Raw genomic sequence first — 15,599 nt, forward strand, 5'->3', positions numbered from 1 at the left:
CATGGCTTTACTGATCTCCCCAGACCACGTGGGAACTGTAACATCTCGCTCGTGTGTTTTCTTCCACACACATCCCACATGGCGTGGGACCTTGGGCTTCTTGTGCTGCTACCACTTTGAATCAGGAAAGAGATTAGGAGTTGCTGGAGGGGCTCAGGACAGGTGGCTCTGGTCATCACTTTTCATGTATATGAAGGTTAAAGACCTGCTGACTAAAGCTTTCCCATGGGAAATGTAAAGTAGATGAGTCCCCCTTGTGCTCATAGCTCTGTGTCACCCCAGCAGCACTGCTTATTTCTTCTTTCAGGGGATCTGTTCCAGGTGAAGATGGCCAGAGAAATGCAGGCTGAGCAACAGCAGTGGTAGCAGGACTGTCTGTACAAGTAGGTTTGGTAAGGGAAACTTACAGGCAAGATCAAAATGCACACAACTTAGGCTCATGGATAAAGGGGTGCTGGAAAATCTTGTGGCCACAAGTCACTTTAGGTATGTGCCCAAGAAATCTGCTTTTTGCTCTTGTTGTAATAAGTCAGCAGGTTAACAGAGCAGTAGGAACCCACAGGTAGTCCTATCAAGAAACTCGATGGGCAATGAATAACAGAATAGATAAAATGGACACTGCTCTCATTATAAGTAATTTCCTCTTTATGTCTGGCATTTGTTTAAAAGACAAATCAGGCTGGGGAAGAGTGACTTTTATTTTTCCTGCTGCATTATCTGGTTTAGTAGCTACAAATGAAGAGATAAGAGATGTGAAAGCGTGTTCCAGATAGCCTGCCAGACAGCAGCAAGGGGAAGCACTAAAACTGGCAGACAATAAGGTGATTCTGGTTGCACTTCTTGTCATTCCAAGTGCCATCAGTGTACATCTCCACACATTCCTCTTCCCCTTTGCCAGAAGGTTCATTTAAATGCCAGTTAGTATAGCTCAGTTGTGTGCCATCCAGGAACTGGAATTTACTTGAAATTAGAGATTCCTTTATCCCCAGGTAGGCGTAGGAATTAAAATCTTTCACAAAGTACAGAATGGCATCATTCTGACCTGGGTTCCTTGGAGCGGCAATAGACCCTCCAACTTCTTTGCATTTTCTCAATGTAGTGTGGAAATCAGCTTTTTTCCCATTGGTAGCAAATATTTTTCCTCCAGATGCTGTTATCTTCTTTTCCAAGTGGAGGACTGCAAGATGAGGTGAAAACTGTTAAAATTTTATGCATTGTTTTGCGGTCACTTTGCTGCCAATTGTAATTCCCACTATTTTTCTCCATAACTTTAGATTTAACCCAGGAAAAGGTAAAGGAGAGGAACACTTGAAATCAAAGATGAAAAAAAGAAAAGAAAAAAGGCAATCCCCAAAAGCCAGAAGAAATCTGAAAAGATGAGGGGAATAAGGAAGAAACACATTAATATACGGACAATAGAAATAGGAGAAGCACAAAAGGGGCTGGAGAAGGAGGGAAGGAAATAAGGAATTCTACATTTGGGAAAAGTGTAGTAGTATTTTCTTTGAGCCTCTGTACAAGCTCTCTGTGATGGCTTGCAGTATACAAGGTATATGTCAGTCCTTGAGTAAGATCTTAGATGTGATCTGGTTGTGATTGTTTTATATGTTTTAGTGTTCAGTTTATTTGTCTGTTAGGAGCATGAGGTGCCCATGGAGCACTTCTGCATAGGTGGGAGTATAATCTGAGAAATTTCTGACTTGCTTGCACCAATACTTCAGAGCTGTTACCTAGGTGTCTCTCAACAGTTATGGAAAACTAATTTCCCCCCCCCCCCCCCATTTGAGATTTATCACTCTCCTATCTAACAAAAATATAAATGGAATGCAATAAAACCACAGATGAGTGCTTTTTTCCTAAGAAGCCATTTTGTTGCTCATCATCTTTATGCTCACTAATCCAGCTACAGCAGAAAGGCAGATAAATTACCTCCTTCAAGTCTGGAAATTCGATGTTCTAATTGACAGATAATGTCTTCCATTTCATTATCAACCTGTGGCAGCAAACCTATGAACAAAACCAGCTATTATGCACTTTGCATTACAGTTTGAATCTTGACTTTCAAAATAAAGCAGAGGTAATCATGTGAAATAAATATGAACTTTTAAAATGTTTGTTTGACCTGTATTAGTTTATTGCTGTGTTTTAAATAGGGGATCTTTTCATACATCGATCTTTGTAAGGCTAGGGAATACATTCCTGGAAACTACCTGCAGAGCAGTGATGTTTATGGAAAACTTAAATTAGCAAGCTAATTTAGTCTTCACTGTGATTGAGCCAGTCTGGGCAAAACACTGGCACTTGTGCAGGAGGTTTAGTTGATTTTTAACTGTGTCTAGGGATTGCTGACAGAATCCTTCAGGCTGTTCAAGCACTTGCTTGGAGCTCCAACCTAACAGCTAGCCACAAGTTCCTTATGCCTCTTATGGAAAATGATATCCTTTTCCCTGTGAATTGAACCGTTGCATCATTAAGTAGGAGAGATTTAAGCATCTTACTTCATACCAGGAATTAATAAAGATCTGTTTGTTTTCTATCAAGTAGAACCTACATTAGATTATACAGCATAGCACTGAGTTTACAAAGCATAACAATGGAACACAACGGTACATCTAGATAAAAATGGAGATGGTAACTGCATGTACCTGGTATAAAGCCTTCATCTATCCCAACTTCAGGCAAGTGCGCAAAACCGGGCAGTGGAGGAGTTCCTGCTGGTTTACCTTGAGCACGGCACAGGAGCAGGAAAAATGCTGCTCCTAAGACTTTGTGGAACAACTGTGGAGACGGCATTATTTAAAGCCAAATGTAAAACACTGTTTTACTCTCCAGTGTAGAGTCCTGTGGTTTGTTTTTTTTTTTAAAAAAAGGCAATGTTTCAGAATTTTGCTGTCTAGGTTTGAAGTTTTATGTACCTTAAACTTTGCCCTTAGCGACATGAATGTCATTGATGTAGTTGCAAAGTTAGGTTATTTCAAACAATTAAAATCTTTTTCCAAAAGACTCGGTCTGTTAGTCTATTTAAGAGGTTAAGCTACAGAGCAAAGAACCAAAACATCCCCTTCAAAGTTCTTTCTTTTTTTTATACAGCAGATATATGCCATTTTTCTCATGCTGAAAGCTATAGTTTCAGTCTTAATTTCACAGGGGAGCAATAGACACATGTCTGCTTTAGTAAGAGAAAGCCAGGTTAAGATAAACTGGGACACACTGTCTTTATCAAGTTTAGAGTGAAACAATTGTTAATGCTTATTCTTCCATTATGGCGTCCATCTTGTAAAGTGTCTTCACCTGAGGTGATATCTGCTGTAAAAGTAGGTGACACATTTAATAAAAATGTTAAGACACAAAAAAAAAACAACTCTAAAATGAGAGGTTTGTGATACAGTTTAAGAGGATTGAACATAATTTAAATGGAAACCTGTTTAAAGATGTTCAACTTACCTGGCAGCTCCCATATGAAATAAGAAAGACTCTTTAAATGGTCTAATTTATAAGGCATGTAACTTGAGATTCATCTTGTTACCTGCAGGAAATACAAAGAGCATGTAATATGATATAAATTCGCATATGAACAGAAATTTCATGAACTTTAACTTGAATGGTAGGGGGGATGTTTTCTTCAAGAGGTAAACACTTAAAATATAAGGAAAAAATTTGAGGGCACTTTCTTGATTTGTAGAAACACTTTAATGCGTTTCAAAAAATCCAACCCTGGAGCAGAACAAAGCAATTTCTCAATACATATTTGAAATACCTAACGCTTCCACAGAATCGCTGTGTAAATGTTAAATTGTAAATGTCACCAAAGATAAGCCAAAACAAGGAGTTCACCTGAAATATAATATGCACCAGGAGCACCACCATCATTTTCATTACAGACTGAGGACTTATCAGTGATAATTATTGAAGTTTTGAAATTAATACATAATTGTAGTAGCAAAGCTGAAAGACAATTGTACATCTGCAGCATATGGAGAGGTAACAGCCACAGAAGCACATACTTGGATAACCTACAGGACACTCCAGGGGAAGCTTATATATCATAAATAATAACAGTTTTAAAGTACTATAAGTAGTACAATTTTATCCAACAGAACCTTTCAGTGAAGGAGAAAGCTGCTCTATAAACTAGTCTTGTGAGTACAGAGACCTCAAGATGTGGAGCATCGCTGAAATGGAAAGGCATTGCCATGCACTTTTAAGTTATTCTCAGCTGAGAGTTGTTTCTATCTAATGGAGACTTTTAGGAAAGGAGTTTCAGGCTGTGCTCCAGTTCAAGCAAATAGATGCAGTCACATCATCTTTGTGGTGTCAGGCCAGCATCCCAATGTTGCAGCAGGCCTAACAGCCAAGTCAGTTGAAGAATAGGTGCTTTGAGATTAGGTGGGGAACACGAGCAATATCTGTAGTAGTCTAAGATGCTACTGGCTCTAAGCAAGCCTAGATCACCTCCACAGGCACTCTGCACCTGTACCTTCATACTTAACCTCAACAACTGATGTAGAGTCCTTTGTTATTGGTGTTGTGCCCACAGAAGCCTGATTAATTCCTGCAGCATTGCTTGAGTGCCCTGGAAAAGTCACCAGTCCTGTGAAAAATCAATAAGCAGTACCTGGTTGTATGTACCTTGACAGAAGAGGGCTGTTTTAAATTTGCATGAGTAACCTTTGTTTAAAGTTTCTTGTTAAATTTCAAGTTTCTTAGCTTTTGAGTGTTTGACCTAATGCTTTTTTAACATCCTTTTGGCTGAGATTTTCTAATTGTTTTATGAAAAAAATACCCTAGAGAACATGAGACGAGCCATTACCTGGGGTCCACGTGAGCCCTGGAAAAGGTCACCAGCAGAACCTGGGCCTTTCCATCTGTGGCGAGAACAACTTTAGCACTTCAACTGCATCTGGAAGAAACCGCAGGTTAGGCAAGTATGAGAAGAGGATGAGGCTTGGCCTCCATTAGTGTGTTTCACATGCTGACTGATGGCCTGGGAAACCTGGAGGGAGACAGAAGCTTTCTTGTGTGATAGGCTCCTCCTGAGAACACCACATGTAGATTTGATAAATTCTAAACTTTTCTTTTCTTGATTTTCATCAGCATGTTGATAAGATGGAGCAAGATAAAATAGATATTTAAAAATACTTACATTTCTACTATGCTTGTTTATGATTGCCTAATATATATTATTTTTATTATATTTATATTATTTTTATTTGTAATATTATTATTTATTCACATATAAATATGTTTCTAATATTATTCTATTATTTTTCTATTTATGATTGCCTAATTCTATATAACTATCATAACGTGTAAACTATTTTCTGATCTTGCTTTGAGCTGCATATCAGAGAAGCTCGGCACGATTCAAGGATACAGATCTGATAAAGGGCAAACAATTTTTGAGTATTGAGGCAACTTTTCTTCTGTGTTTCCACATCTATCGTTAAGAGGTTTTACGATTTCAGTGCTAGTGAAGCAAATGAAGGATATTCTGAGGGTAGGTTCAGTGTTGCACAATGTAGGTAGGTAAATGCGAAACATGCTAAGGACAAAAGTTGGTCAACACTGCTTGCTTAGCTGCTTCAAGAAATAGACACTAGAGTTGAATTTCAGTTTATGAAAGCGGGTGTGTGTTCCTTCCATGAGCCTGTTTGTTAGCCTTTCCTTTGTATACTTAACCTCCTGAAAGTTGGGGGTTTTTTTCCTTCATAGTGCTAGTCACACCTCAGATAACGTTGAAAATTCTTTTCTTATTCTCTCAGTTTGTGCTTAAATGGCCCCAACCCCACTTTTATTTTCTGTTTACATTGATTTTGTGCTGTTCTGCTGTTGTTTCCATCTTACCTTGCTATCACCTTGTCCTGTGCTTTCTGCATTTCCTTTTCTCTTCCAAATCATTGTCAGGCTGTCCCCAACAGCTCCCTTATACCTGGGAATATCAGGAAAAGCACAGAACATGTGGGTCCTAGTGTCTCCTCAGAGAAGATCTGAGACTATTTTTGCTGTGCTTTATAAACAGGAAGAAAAGAATTCAGCAAGGTATGGACACCTGGGATCGCAAACTTCTTCAACATGACTTTTTTTTCTTTGAAGTTATGAGCAGCATTTTACAGCAGAAAGTCTTAATTAATTTTACCTGTAGACAGCGTGATCAGTGCTCATAAATGCTACTGCCATCTTGCTCCACTGACTTAAGTTATGTGTGAAGCATCCAAATGGAGGTCACTAGATGTCTCTGATACATCACTTGGTGCAGCTCAGCTAAAAAACACAGAAAGAAATGAAGAGGTTTTTGTGTTTATAACAAGTAAAAAGCAAGACAGTATCTCATCTCTTCAATAGTTCTTAATAGCAGCATAGCATTCTAATGGGGGAGAGAAAAAACCTCATGAACCAGATGAAACTATTTTTCTGTATATTCTGCAGTTGTCCTCCATTATCTGCAGAAGAAAGTTAAATCGTTCACTACAGTCTTTATCATAATTATAGAATCATAGAAAACTTTGGGTTGGAAGGGGCCTTTAAAGGTCATCTAGTCCAGCCTCCCCTGCAATGAGCAGGGACATCTTCAACTAGATCAGGTTGCTCAGGGCCCTGACCTTGAATGTTTCCAGGGATGGGGCATCTGCCACCTCTCTGGGCAATCTGTGCCAGTGTTTCACCACCCTCATTGTAAAAAGTGTCTTCCTTATACCTCATCTCAGTCTACCCTCTTTTAGTTTAAAACCCCGTGTCCTATTGCAACAGGCCCTGCTAAAAAGTCTGTCCCCATGTCTCTTATAAGCCCCCTTTAAGTACTGAAAGGCTGCAATAAGGTCTCCCCAGAGGCTTCTCTTCTTGAGGCTGAACAACCCCAACTCTCTCAGCCTTTCCTCATGTGAGAGGTGTTCTATCCCTCTGATGATTTCTGTAGCCCTCCTCTGGATCTGTTCCAACAGGTCCGCATCCTTCCTGCACTGAGGGCTCCAGAGCTGGATGCAGGTGGGGGTCACACCAGTGCGGAGTACAGGGGCAGAATCACCTCCCTCGGACAAACTTCTTTTGATGCAGCCCAGGATACAGTTGGCTTTCTGGGCTGCTGGCACACATTGCTGGCTCATGTCCAGCTTTTCATCCACCAGTACCCCCAAGTCCTTCTCCTCAGGGCTCCCCTCAATCTCTTCATCCCCCAGCCTGTATTGATACTGGGGGTTGCCCCGAACCAGGTGCAGGATCCTGCGCTTGTCCTTGTTGAACCTCATGAGGTTCATTTATCTTGCTTCTTGAGCTTGTCTGTGTTCCTCTGGATGGCATGCTGTCCCTCAGGTGCGTCAACCACACCACTTGGCCTCCTCAAGGGTTAAGGTACCCTTGCTGTACAGTTCCTTTTGGCTCCTGAGCCACAAGGGCAGAGATGGGTGAAAGTTTCATTCCGGTTTTCACATGGCATCACACCTGGCTTATCACCCTTGAGCCAAATTCTGCCAAACCCTGGTTTCCCAACAGGGACTTCAACTCAAATCCAAGTCCCCTTATCATTTTTAAAGGTGCTACTTCAATTTCCAAGCATTCTGTATCGATTGTGCTTTAAACCCAGGTATGTTTGTATAACTGTAGGTTAATATGACTTTATAAGAGTACATTTCAACTTCAGATAATGAAAATCACTTGCAATCTGATATGCTTTGAGGTCCAGACAAACATGCCTGTTATATCATTACACAATACTCTCAAGAACATTGTTTTCCTCTGGTTCATAAAAGTTGTAATAGGGCCATTAGTTTTTCTACCACTTTTCAGTGGAGTTTCAAAACCAGCTAACAAATTTCCTGGTGGCAAATATTTATTCTCCTATTTGCACTTACCATTCTTCTAAAGAAAAGCTGCAAATAAATGTAAAACGTATGATTTACCTTTACCCTACTTTGTAATGCATCACTGCTAGGGTACTGCGGCAGCAAGTACTGGTATTTTTCCACCATATATCTTCTTTTCTCTGGAAAAGAACAGAGAAATAACATAATTATTCTTCTTTAAATTTGGCTTCAAAATTAAAAATAAATAAATAAAGGAGGCACTGGTCACAATTTATACAAGATGTCTATGTCACATCCTCCCAGTTACTATGTTCACATAAGGTTGAATCTGAACTCAGTTTTCCCAAGAACCATAGGGTTTGGGTGGTCTTAATCAATTTTCTACAAAAATCAGGAAGTCACTCAAAAAAGGCTTATTTTCTGTAAGGTCAATTTCTTTACATGTGGTAGGGATTGATGGGGGGGAGAGGTTTTTGAGTGTTCAAAATTGCTAATAGTACTTCTAAGCCAAAACACCTAATTAAATTATACAGTTACAAAAGAGGATATCACTCTAGACCAGAGAGAATTCTCTCTGAAATCAATATCCATCATTTTTATGGCCAGACAAAACTCTCACTGTTAAATATACTGTAATAACAATTGTGTTAGATTTCTGTTATGTGATATGCAATCCATTTGCTTCAGAAGAGACCGAATTTTTGTGACCTTTTAACTTGTACTAGGATCTTAATTCTCAAAATCTGCTTTTATAGCACTTGAGAAGTGAATTAGTTGTTTTCTGAATTAAAGATCTTACCTTTAGATTGCTTTTCTGTAGCAAAGTGTTATAAATTAAGAAAAAAAAAGACTAATGTGGATTTTACCTGGTCTGGTCATTATGCACCAGGAATTGTTTTTGCTCATTGCATTTGTAAGGAAAGATTTTATCAAAATTATTTATCCTGTAACAACAGAACAGAGAAACAATTTATTCTGTTTCTTCTTGTGCCTGACCTCTCTGTCCATTTAAAAAAAATTCCATTAATACATAAATGCAGAATTTGAATCTTTCACAAAAAATAGACTGAAATGCTTATAAGTGTTTTAAACAGCATTTGAGGGTTTAAATTGATAGGGTTATACACACACACACAAAAGCCATCTAAAAGAACAAAATAACAATTTCTGGATACTTTTCTGTTCCTCTGTGGAACTGCAAAGATTAATCAAGTAATATTCTACTGAGTATGTACCTTCACCAGGATTTTAATTATAACATATGAATCCCATGAAATACAAATGCATTCCAAGCATAGAATATTGCTTTTATTAGGGAATTTTTTCTTCTACATATGATGGTTGACACTGGACTTTTTTTGCTGAAGTTCATCAAAGTTAGGAGATTAAAGTCCCTGCAAAAGAATGTAGACACAGGGTTTTTTTATAAAGGCAGGAAACTGGCAGACATCCCCATGATATCTTCACTTTTATATAAGAGGCATAGTCCAGACTTGGGACACAGAACAAGGAGGGCTGCTTCAGCATGGTATAAGGGGAAGGCTAGAGCATAGCAAAAGAAGAGCCGAGTATGGTGTTGTATGGAGTTATTTTATGAAAATAACTGAGGAGTTTAGTTCAATTACCTGAAACGTTACAGATCTGAGTGTGAACCATAGAGGAGAAAGTGCTGCCTAGCAGTTCTTTGACTGGATCTGAGGAGTTTTTATTTTTAAGCAGCATGTGTGTTTCATAGAATCATAGAATTGTTAAGGTTAGAAAAGACCCTTAAGATCGAGTCCAACCGTTAACTTATCACTGCCAAGTCCACCAGTAAACTATGTCCTCGAGCACCACATCTACCCGTCTTTTAAATACCTCCAGGGATGGAGACTCAACCACTTCCCTGGGCAGCCTGTTCCAGTGCCTGACTACACTTTCGGTGAAGAAGTTTTTCCTAATATCCAATCTAAACCTCCCCTGGTGCAACTTGAGGCCGTTTCCTCTCATCCTAAATCATGATCCGTTTGATCAGTTTGATCTGTTGTTTTTGTTTTTTGTTTTTTCTAATAGTAATGGCTTAAGCAGAAACAAATTGGACTCTGAGATGTAGCCTAGATGCTTTGCTTATTGCTCTAATAAAAATTAGCTGTTGACTGAAAAAATAATCATATTTTTCTTAACTAGATAAAAAGCACCCAAGTCTTAAAGGCTAAATCTGTTTAGAGACAGGTGATATATTGTGTTAAGCCATTTGTAAGATGTTACACATTAAGGATTTTAACAAGTGATTTGTGTAGTCATCTTGTAAGCACAAATGTGGTGGAAATAAATCTTTGATTAACTAATGGAATAGCATACTCCAAACTTAGTTGGGGATCTATGTAAATGAATATGTGAATTTGGTTCAGGTAAGAAAAGATCATGTTAGTATGATTAGAGTGGGGTTTTTTTGTCTCTTTCTCCAACATGATGCATTCTTATGCCAAGAATTTGGTTCAGGTAAGAAAAGATCATGTTAGTATGATTAGAGTGGGGGTGGGTTTTTTGTCTCTTTCTCCAACATGATGCGTTCTTATGCCAAGTAATCATCTTGCTCTAACAAAGAAACTGTACAGTTGAAAGACTCAAAAATTGCTAACAAGGATTACTCATTAAAATACTAATAATTAAAATGCAAGAGATAGCAGTAGCTTTATGTAAACCTCAACTCTTTCTAGCAGATTTAGTGCAGCTGGTCAGAGCTAAGCCTAGGAAAATTAAAAGGTATTATTTCAGCCTTATCTTTTGTCAGAGTAACCTGAGAGTCAATTATCATCATGGCATGATCCTATTCCCTTCTCATTTGAAATTTTTGGCCAAAATGGTATCATGGTCATAGGTCTCAAATGAAGCTATTTTGTAAAGCAGGTTCATGCTTTGAAATCTATCCAACACAGCACTGGGTGTACTTTTCCCGTTTCAAAGTCCCTGCCCACTCTCAGGTCAGCTGGAGTGCTGTATGCAATGCTGGACATGAATCTTCTGCTGCCAAAAGTATCCCCTTATCTCCTGCATCTGAAGACACTAAAGCTTTCCTACTTGACAGGGCTTGAAATGACCATGTGAATAGATCCCATCTCTTCCTCCATGCATGCTTCCGGACAAGGGACAACAGCACCCAGAGTCAAAGTCCAGGTTTCCTAAGGGTTCCCTGTACAGAGCCAAACGTAGGGGAGGAGGAGATGATGAAGTAAAAGTGTTTATGCATGTATTTTAACTCCAGTCCTTCCTTTTTTTTCCCCTCAGGTGGTGTGAAAATGATAATGCATGAGCCCAGGACTTCCTCACTGCAAGGTAAGTGTGTGAGAATTTGCTACTTGAGGTGCTTTACTGAGCTCCCACTGCTCACCAGCTACCCAAACTGAGTAGTGGTGAAAACACTTTGTGAAAAGATGCTTCTTGATTCTAGCAGATTTGAGTCAGGGTCTGACTCCGTGGTTTCTTGGTGTGACATCAGCAGAGAAATAGATTGTGTTTGAACTGATTGAAATTCCAATCTTACCTGCTCCCCCAAAATAGTATGCAGTTGTTCAGTGGTTTGGGAGAAGACAGGTGGCCTTCTAACACTGCAATGGTTATAGTTGTATGAGGGAATGTGATGTTTTAGCAATAAAATGCAATGTTTAGTATTTTATATGCATATTACTATGTCTACATGGATCTAATGCAATCTTTATCTTAGGGTTTTATAGAGAGTAGCTTCTGAAATGAAGAAAACTAGTTGTAACTGGTGCTGTTAATATTTTTATAAAACACAAGTTAAATATGGATGCTGAATGAATCAGTGCATGCTTCAATATGACACAATGAGCCCTATAATTCGAAGACATGTACAAAACCTGACACCATAATTGTTCCAGTGAAGCCAATCTCTGTGCATCTTTTCAGGCAGAAACTATTAAATAGTTGGAAATGCTTCCACTATGAAGCCATGGGCAATTTTAACTTCAGACTTTTCCCATATCCGAAGTCAAACCTTGGAATTTTTCTGTAATCTTCACAAAGGTACAGTGCACAGAGACAGTCTGCCATGAATAATGAATTCTGAGCTATTCTCAACCCTTTAAAAGAGATAAACACATCAGATTACACACACTTTAATTAAAGTTAATCACCTACTACAATTTGGCATTTTCTTAAGGATAAAAAATACTAAATATGATTAATTTTAGATTTTTCTGACATAGAATAATCACACAAATTGCATAAATGTGAGACATAGGATACTTCATTGTATCCGTACTCTTAGGTGGCTGAAAGGCCATTCTTTAAAATTCACAGATTGTGAGGCGATACAAGTTGCATTTTTTGTCATTCCAGCTCCCGTCAGTGTACATCTCTACACAATTTTCTGTCCCTTTGCCATTAGGCTCATATTGGTGCCACTTGGTATAATTCAGAGGCATGCCATTTATATACTTAAATTGACCTGAAATCTCACCCTCTTTAATGCCCAAGTAAGCATATCGGTTATACTGTTTCACAATATCCAAAATAGCTTTATTCTCCTCCTCATTCATGGGAGCTGCAAGAGTTCCTCCAGCCTCTTCACAGGATTCTAATGCAGATGCAAAATCAACTTCCTTCCCATTGCTGGCAAATATTTTCTCTCCTACTTCTCTTATTTTCCCATTCAAAGCAAGCACTGAAACATGAAAAGAAAAAACCTAGTTAGCTTTTTTCATTTCCTATGTCATATTGATAAGAAAGCAAAGAAAGAGAAATCAAGAGATGAAGAGAAAATTAGAAGTGGTAAGAGGAGGGAACAGGGGCAAGAATGAGAGTAAAGGATGAAGAGAAATAAAGATCTTCAAAATTTTACCAGTTCACTAGTTGTTCACTAAGTATATTGTTATGCGGCTTGTGACCATCTGTCATTGTCTTCTCCAAGACAAGGATGCCCCATTAACATTTGCTACGTACACCATCAGCCCTATTATATTGTGTGTCCTCTCTAAAGAGGATCCACTTGCTTCAAATTTGAGCAAGTGAAACAGAGAAATAATTTTTGTGAATTCCTTCTCAGCAGAAAACAATTTACCACCATTAACAATCTGGTTGCTGATAGACAAAAATGCTAGCAATGCCGTACAAGGCTGAGGAGTTCCCATGAATCCATATGGAAAGTGCAACATCAGTTGGAATATTTTTTTTTAATAAATTGAATTTGAATAAATGTGCATTAGCGTTCCTGAGAGAAATCTGCTTCTCCAGGGAAAACGAGTCCTGATCTCCCTTGCTTTGGATAAGAAAAGGAAGGTTTGGGATGTAGTACCATTTTCAAGTGTGACTTCTTTGCTCTACATCATGATTCTATAATTAATTTTGCCTGCTGCGCTTAAAATTGATTGTGAGCTGAAAAAGTAAAAAATGGGAAAAATTACCGCCTTCAAGTCTGGAAAGTCGGTGTTTCAAATTTACTAAAACATTGCGGAGTTCAGTGTCCAAAGAATCAGGTAGACCTACACAGATAAAAATAGAAGTTATACAATCAAGCAAAACTAGGCTCTGCTGATAGGGACAATTCCTTGGATAAAACTAATCATTTTCCAAAACTAACTAGCACACAATGTATTTATTTAACATCATCTGGCATAAAATAAATGTTTTCCCAGTATTTTTTCACACTGTTGTTAACCTATATTAAAGCAAACAAACAAAACCCTCCAACCCTCTGAAATGCTAATAATTCCCTTCTGCACAGAAGAGAATGATTTTTTTCTGGGTTGAAGCCTTATGTTTGTCATGTCTGTGAAAGTGGTTTTGCCAAAGAATTTGTTTCATTCTAATAATCCTTAGTGAACAGGCACAAGGGAGATTTTGGGGAGGGAACAGTTCCTATGGCACCATACCATTTTCTTTTTAATCTCTTGGGTGGATGCTATGTGTTTTTACAGTGGGATCTTGTTTTCACGGAAACCATAAACACGGGTATAGGAGGGTTTCTGCATAGACGGTGTTAAATACAGTCCATTGAGCACTGCTTGCTAAAGGTGGGAACTCACTGTAAGGGTAGATACTTTTTTCATACAAATTTCCATGGGTAACAAAGGTCCTACATGTAGAATAAAGTTACTAGTGTGCTCCCACGATCGTGTTCCCATTAGTCGCAACTAAAACAAATGGCAATGCAGAAGTGCAAAATATTGCTGCATCTCTCTCTGAGTTGCAGTGTTTCAACTCTTACTGCACTTCACAGTCTGTAAAAACCAACATATTTGACCCAATAAAGAGAGTCTATTTAACTGACAGAACATTACATGGACATCAGCCTTTTTCACGTGGTGGTCCAATATCCCCTTTTTTTCCTTTCTCACCTTCCAGCCAAGGAAGACGATATCTTCCAGGAAGCCCCATAAGGCTTCCAGAGGGTCCTAGGAGACCTGTAAAAGAGAAATATAATTTTCTTTCCAATTGATGAGCATTTCTACATAGAAAGAAAATTATACAATGCAAAGTGTGTTCCTTACCAGACTACTTCTGCATATACCATCTTTGAATACTAGAGAAACATGCCAGAAGCCTTTAACTTGTAAATTTACACTTGTAAATGCTGGAATAACATCTTATTCATACTTAAAAAAAAAAAAAGAAAAAGCTTCTGCTGTGGAAGAAGCAATTCCTTTTGGAAAGTCAATGGAAAAGCACTACAAAGATAGATATATATATATTTATATGTTTAAGTATTGATAACCTGTTCATTTCCCCTCTTCTCCCAGAAGAGGGAGGAGGCCTATCTTTTAGGAAAAAAAAAAAAAATTAAACTGACCCTTTCCTCCATTCAGTTTTCTCTCCTCTGCTTAACGCAGCTGCTTCCTCGAGGGCATATGTCCTTCTGTGTTAACTGTTTTTAGTCATGCAGCCTTCATGACAAGGTTTTGTTGCAAAAAAGGGAAGTTTACTTACCTGGTACACGTGGCTGTCCTTTCAGACTTCCAGGGATACCAGGAAGCCCAGGAATTCCTGGACATTTACACAGTGCATGGCAAGTCACTAGCAAAGCGGCTACTGCTGTGAGCATATAGGACAAGTAAGACAACATGATTGCTCAGGCCAGCTGTAAGAAACCCACATATTTGTCAGGCAATGATTCTGTAAGAAATTGTAGGCATTGGCTTATATAATTGAACATTTCCCCCCTCCCCCTTCATCCCTTCTTAAAATTTACATTCTTTCCTTGTTTAAATAAAGTCTATAGTTTAGGTATAAGAGATTTCCCAGATTTATTTTGCTGCCGTTGCATAGTTTATACACAAAACTGTTTCTAGACTCATACAGACTGGTATGCTCATTACAGAATGACAGCTACACTTTTGGGAGTAGTGAAGACAAATCATCCTTTTTGCTATCATTGACTATTCGTTGGATTAATCCTTGAGAAATGATGGGCTCAGATGTAACTGATCACATTTAAGCCATTAGTTGTCTGTAAGGGCTGTAATCACTCAAGGAAACATAGATGCATGTGCTAACAACCTGAAAGGCACAATCTGTTAACAGCGGTTGTTGTGATGGTTTGGAGCTAGTTAGCAATCTCTTTAAGCACAGTACTATTTAAGCACATTTATTTGAAATAAGCAGACTGATAGTGTTTTACACATGGACAAAATTTTATAGCTCAATTGACATACCTATCTTGTTTTGAAGAAAATTCCACAAGCTTGAAAATGTCAGAGTTAGTCTTGTAGAAAATGCATTTTTGGTGGTTGGCAATAGGCCTATTCATCTTATTTTATCCTTTCAGATATAACATTAAGTAGGGTTATAATCTCAGGGCCAAGA

General features: G+C 38.4%; 2 protein-coding genes across 2 annotated transcripts; both read right to left on the reverse strand.

Moving 5' to 3' along the window:
- Positions 1–758: 758 nt before the first annotated feature.
- LOC104015405 (pulmonary surfactant-associated protein A) lies at positions 759–11,758 on the reverse strand. Its single transcript, XM_009468147.2, has 8 exons — positions 9,032–11,758; positions 7,893–7,975; positions 6,137–6,261; positions 5,845–5,929; positions 4,811–4,900; positions 2,646–3,306; positions 1,930–2,007; positions 759–1,177 (listed from the first exon to the last, which is right to left on the reverse strand). The coding sequence occupies exons 6-8, from the start codon at positions 2,791–2,793 to the stop codon at positions 801–803; spliced, it is 603 nt and encodes a 200-aa protein (XP_009466422.1). The 5' UTR covers positions 2,794–3,306; positions 4,811–4,900; positions 5,845–5,929; positions 6,137–6,261; positions 7,893–7,975; positions 9,032–11,758; the 3' UTR covers positions 759–800.
- A 140-nt stretch (positions 11,759–11,898) lies between these two features.
- On the reverse strand, positions 11,899–14,894 carry SFTPA (Pulmonary surfactant-associated protein A). The gene is made up of 4 exons (XM_009468158.2): positions 14,724–14,894; positions 14,135–14,200; positions 13,202–13,279; positions 11,899–12,462 (listed from the first exon to the last, which is right to left on the reverse strand). The coding sequence occupies exons 1-4, from the start codon at positions 14,857–14,859 to the stop codon at positions 12,086–12,088; spliced, it is 657 nt and encodes a 218-aa protein (XP_009466433.1). The 5' UTR covers positions 14,860–14,894; the 3' UTR covers positions 11,899–12,085.
- Positions 14,895–15,599: the final 705 nt, after the last annotated feature.

This window comes from Nipponia nippon, unplaced genomic scaffold (assembly GCF_047370975.1).
Source record: "Nipponia nippon isolate SJK-2023a ecotype South Korea unplaced genomic scaffold, ASM4737097v1 scaffold_3, whole genome shotgun sequence".
Lineage (NCBI taxonomy): Eukaryota > Metazoa > Chordata > Aves > Pelecaniformes > Threskiornithidae > Nipponia > Nipponia nippon.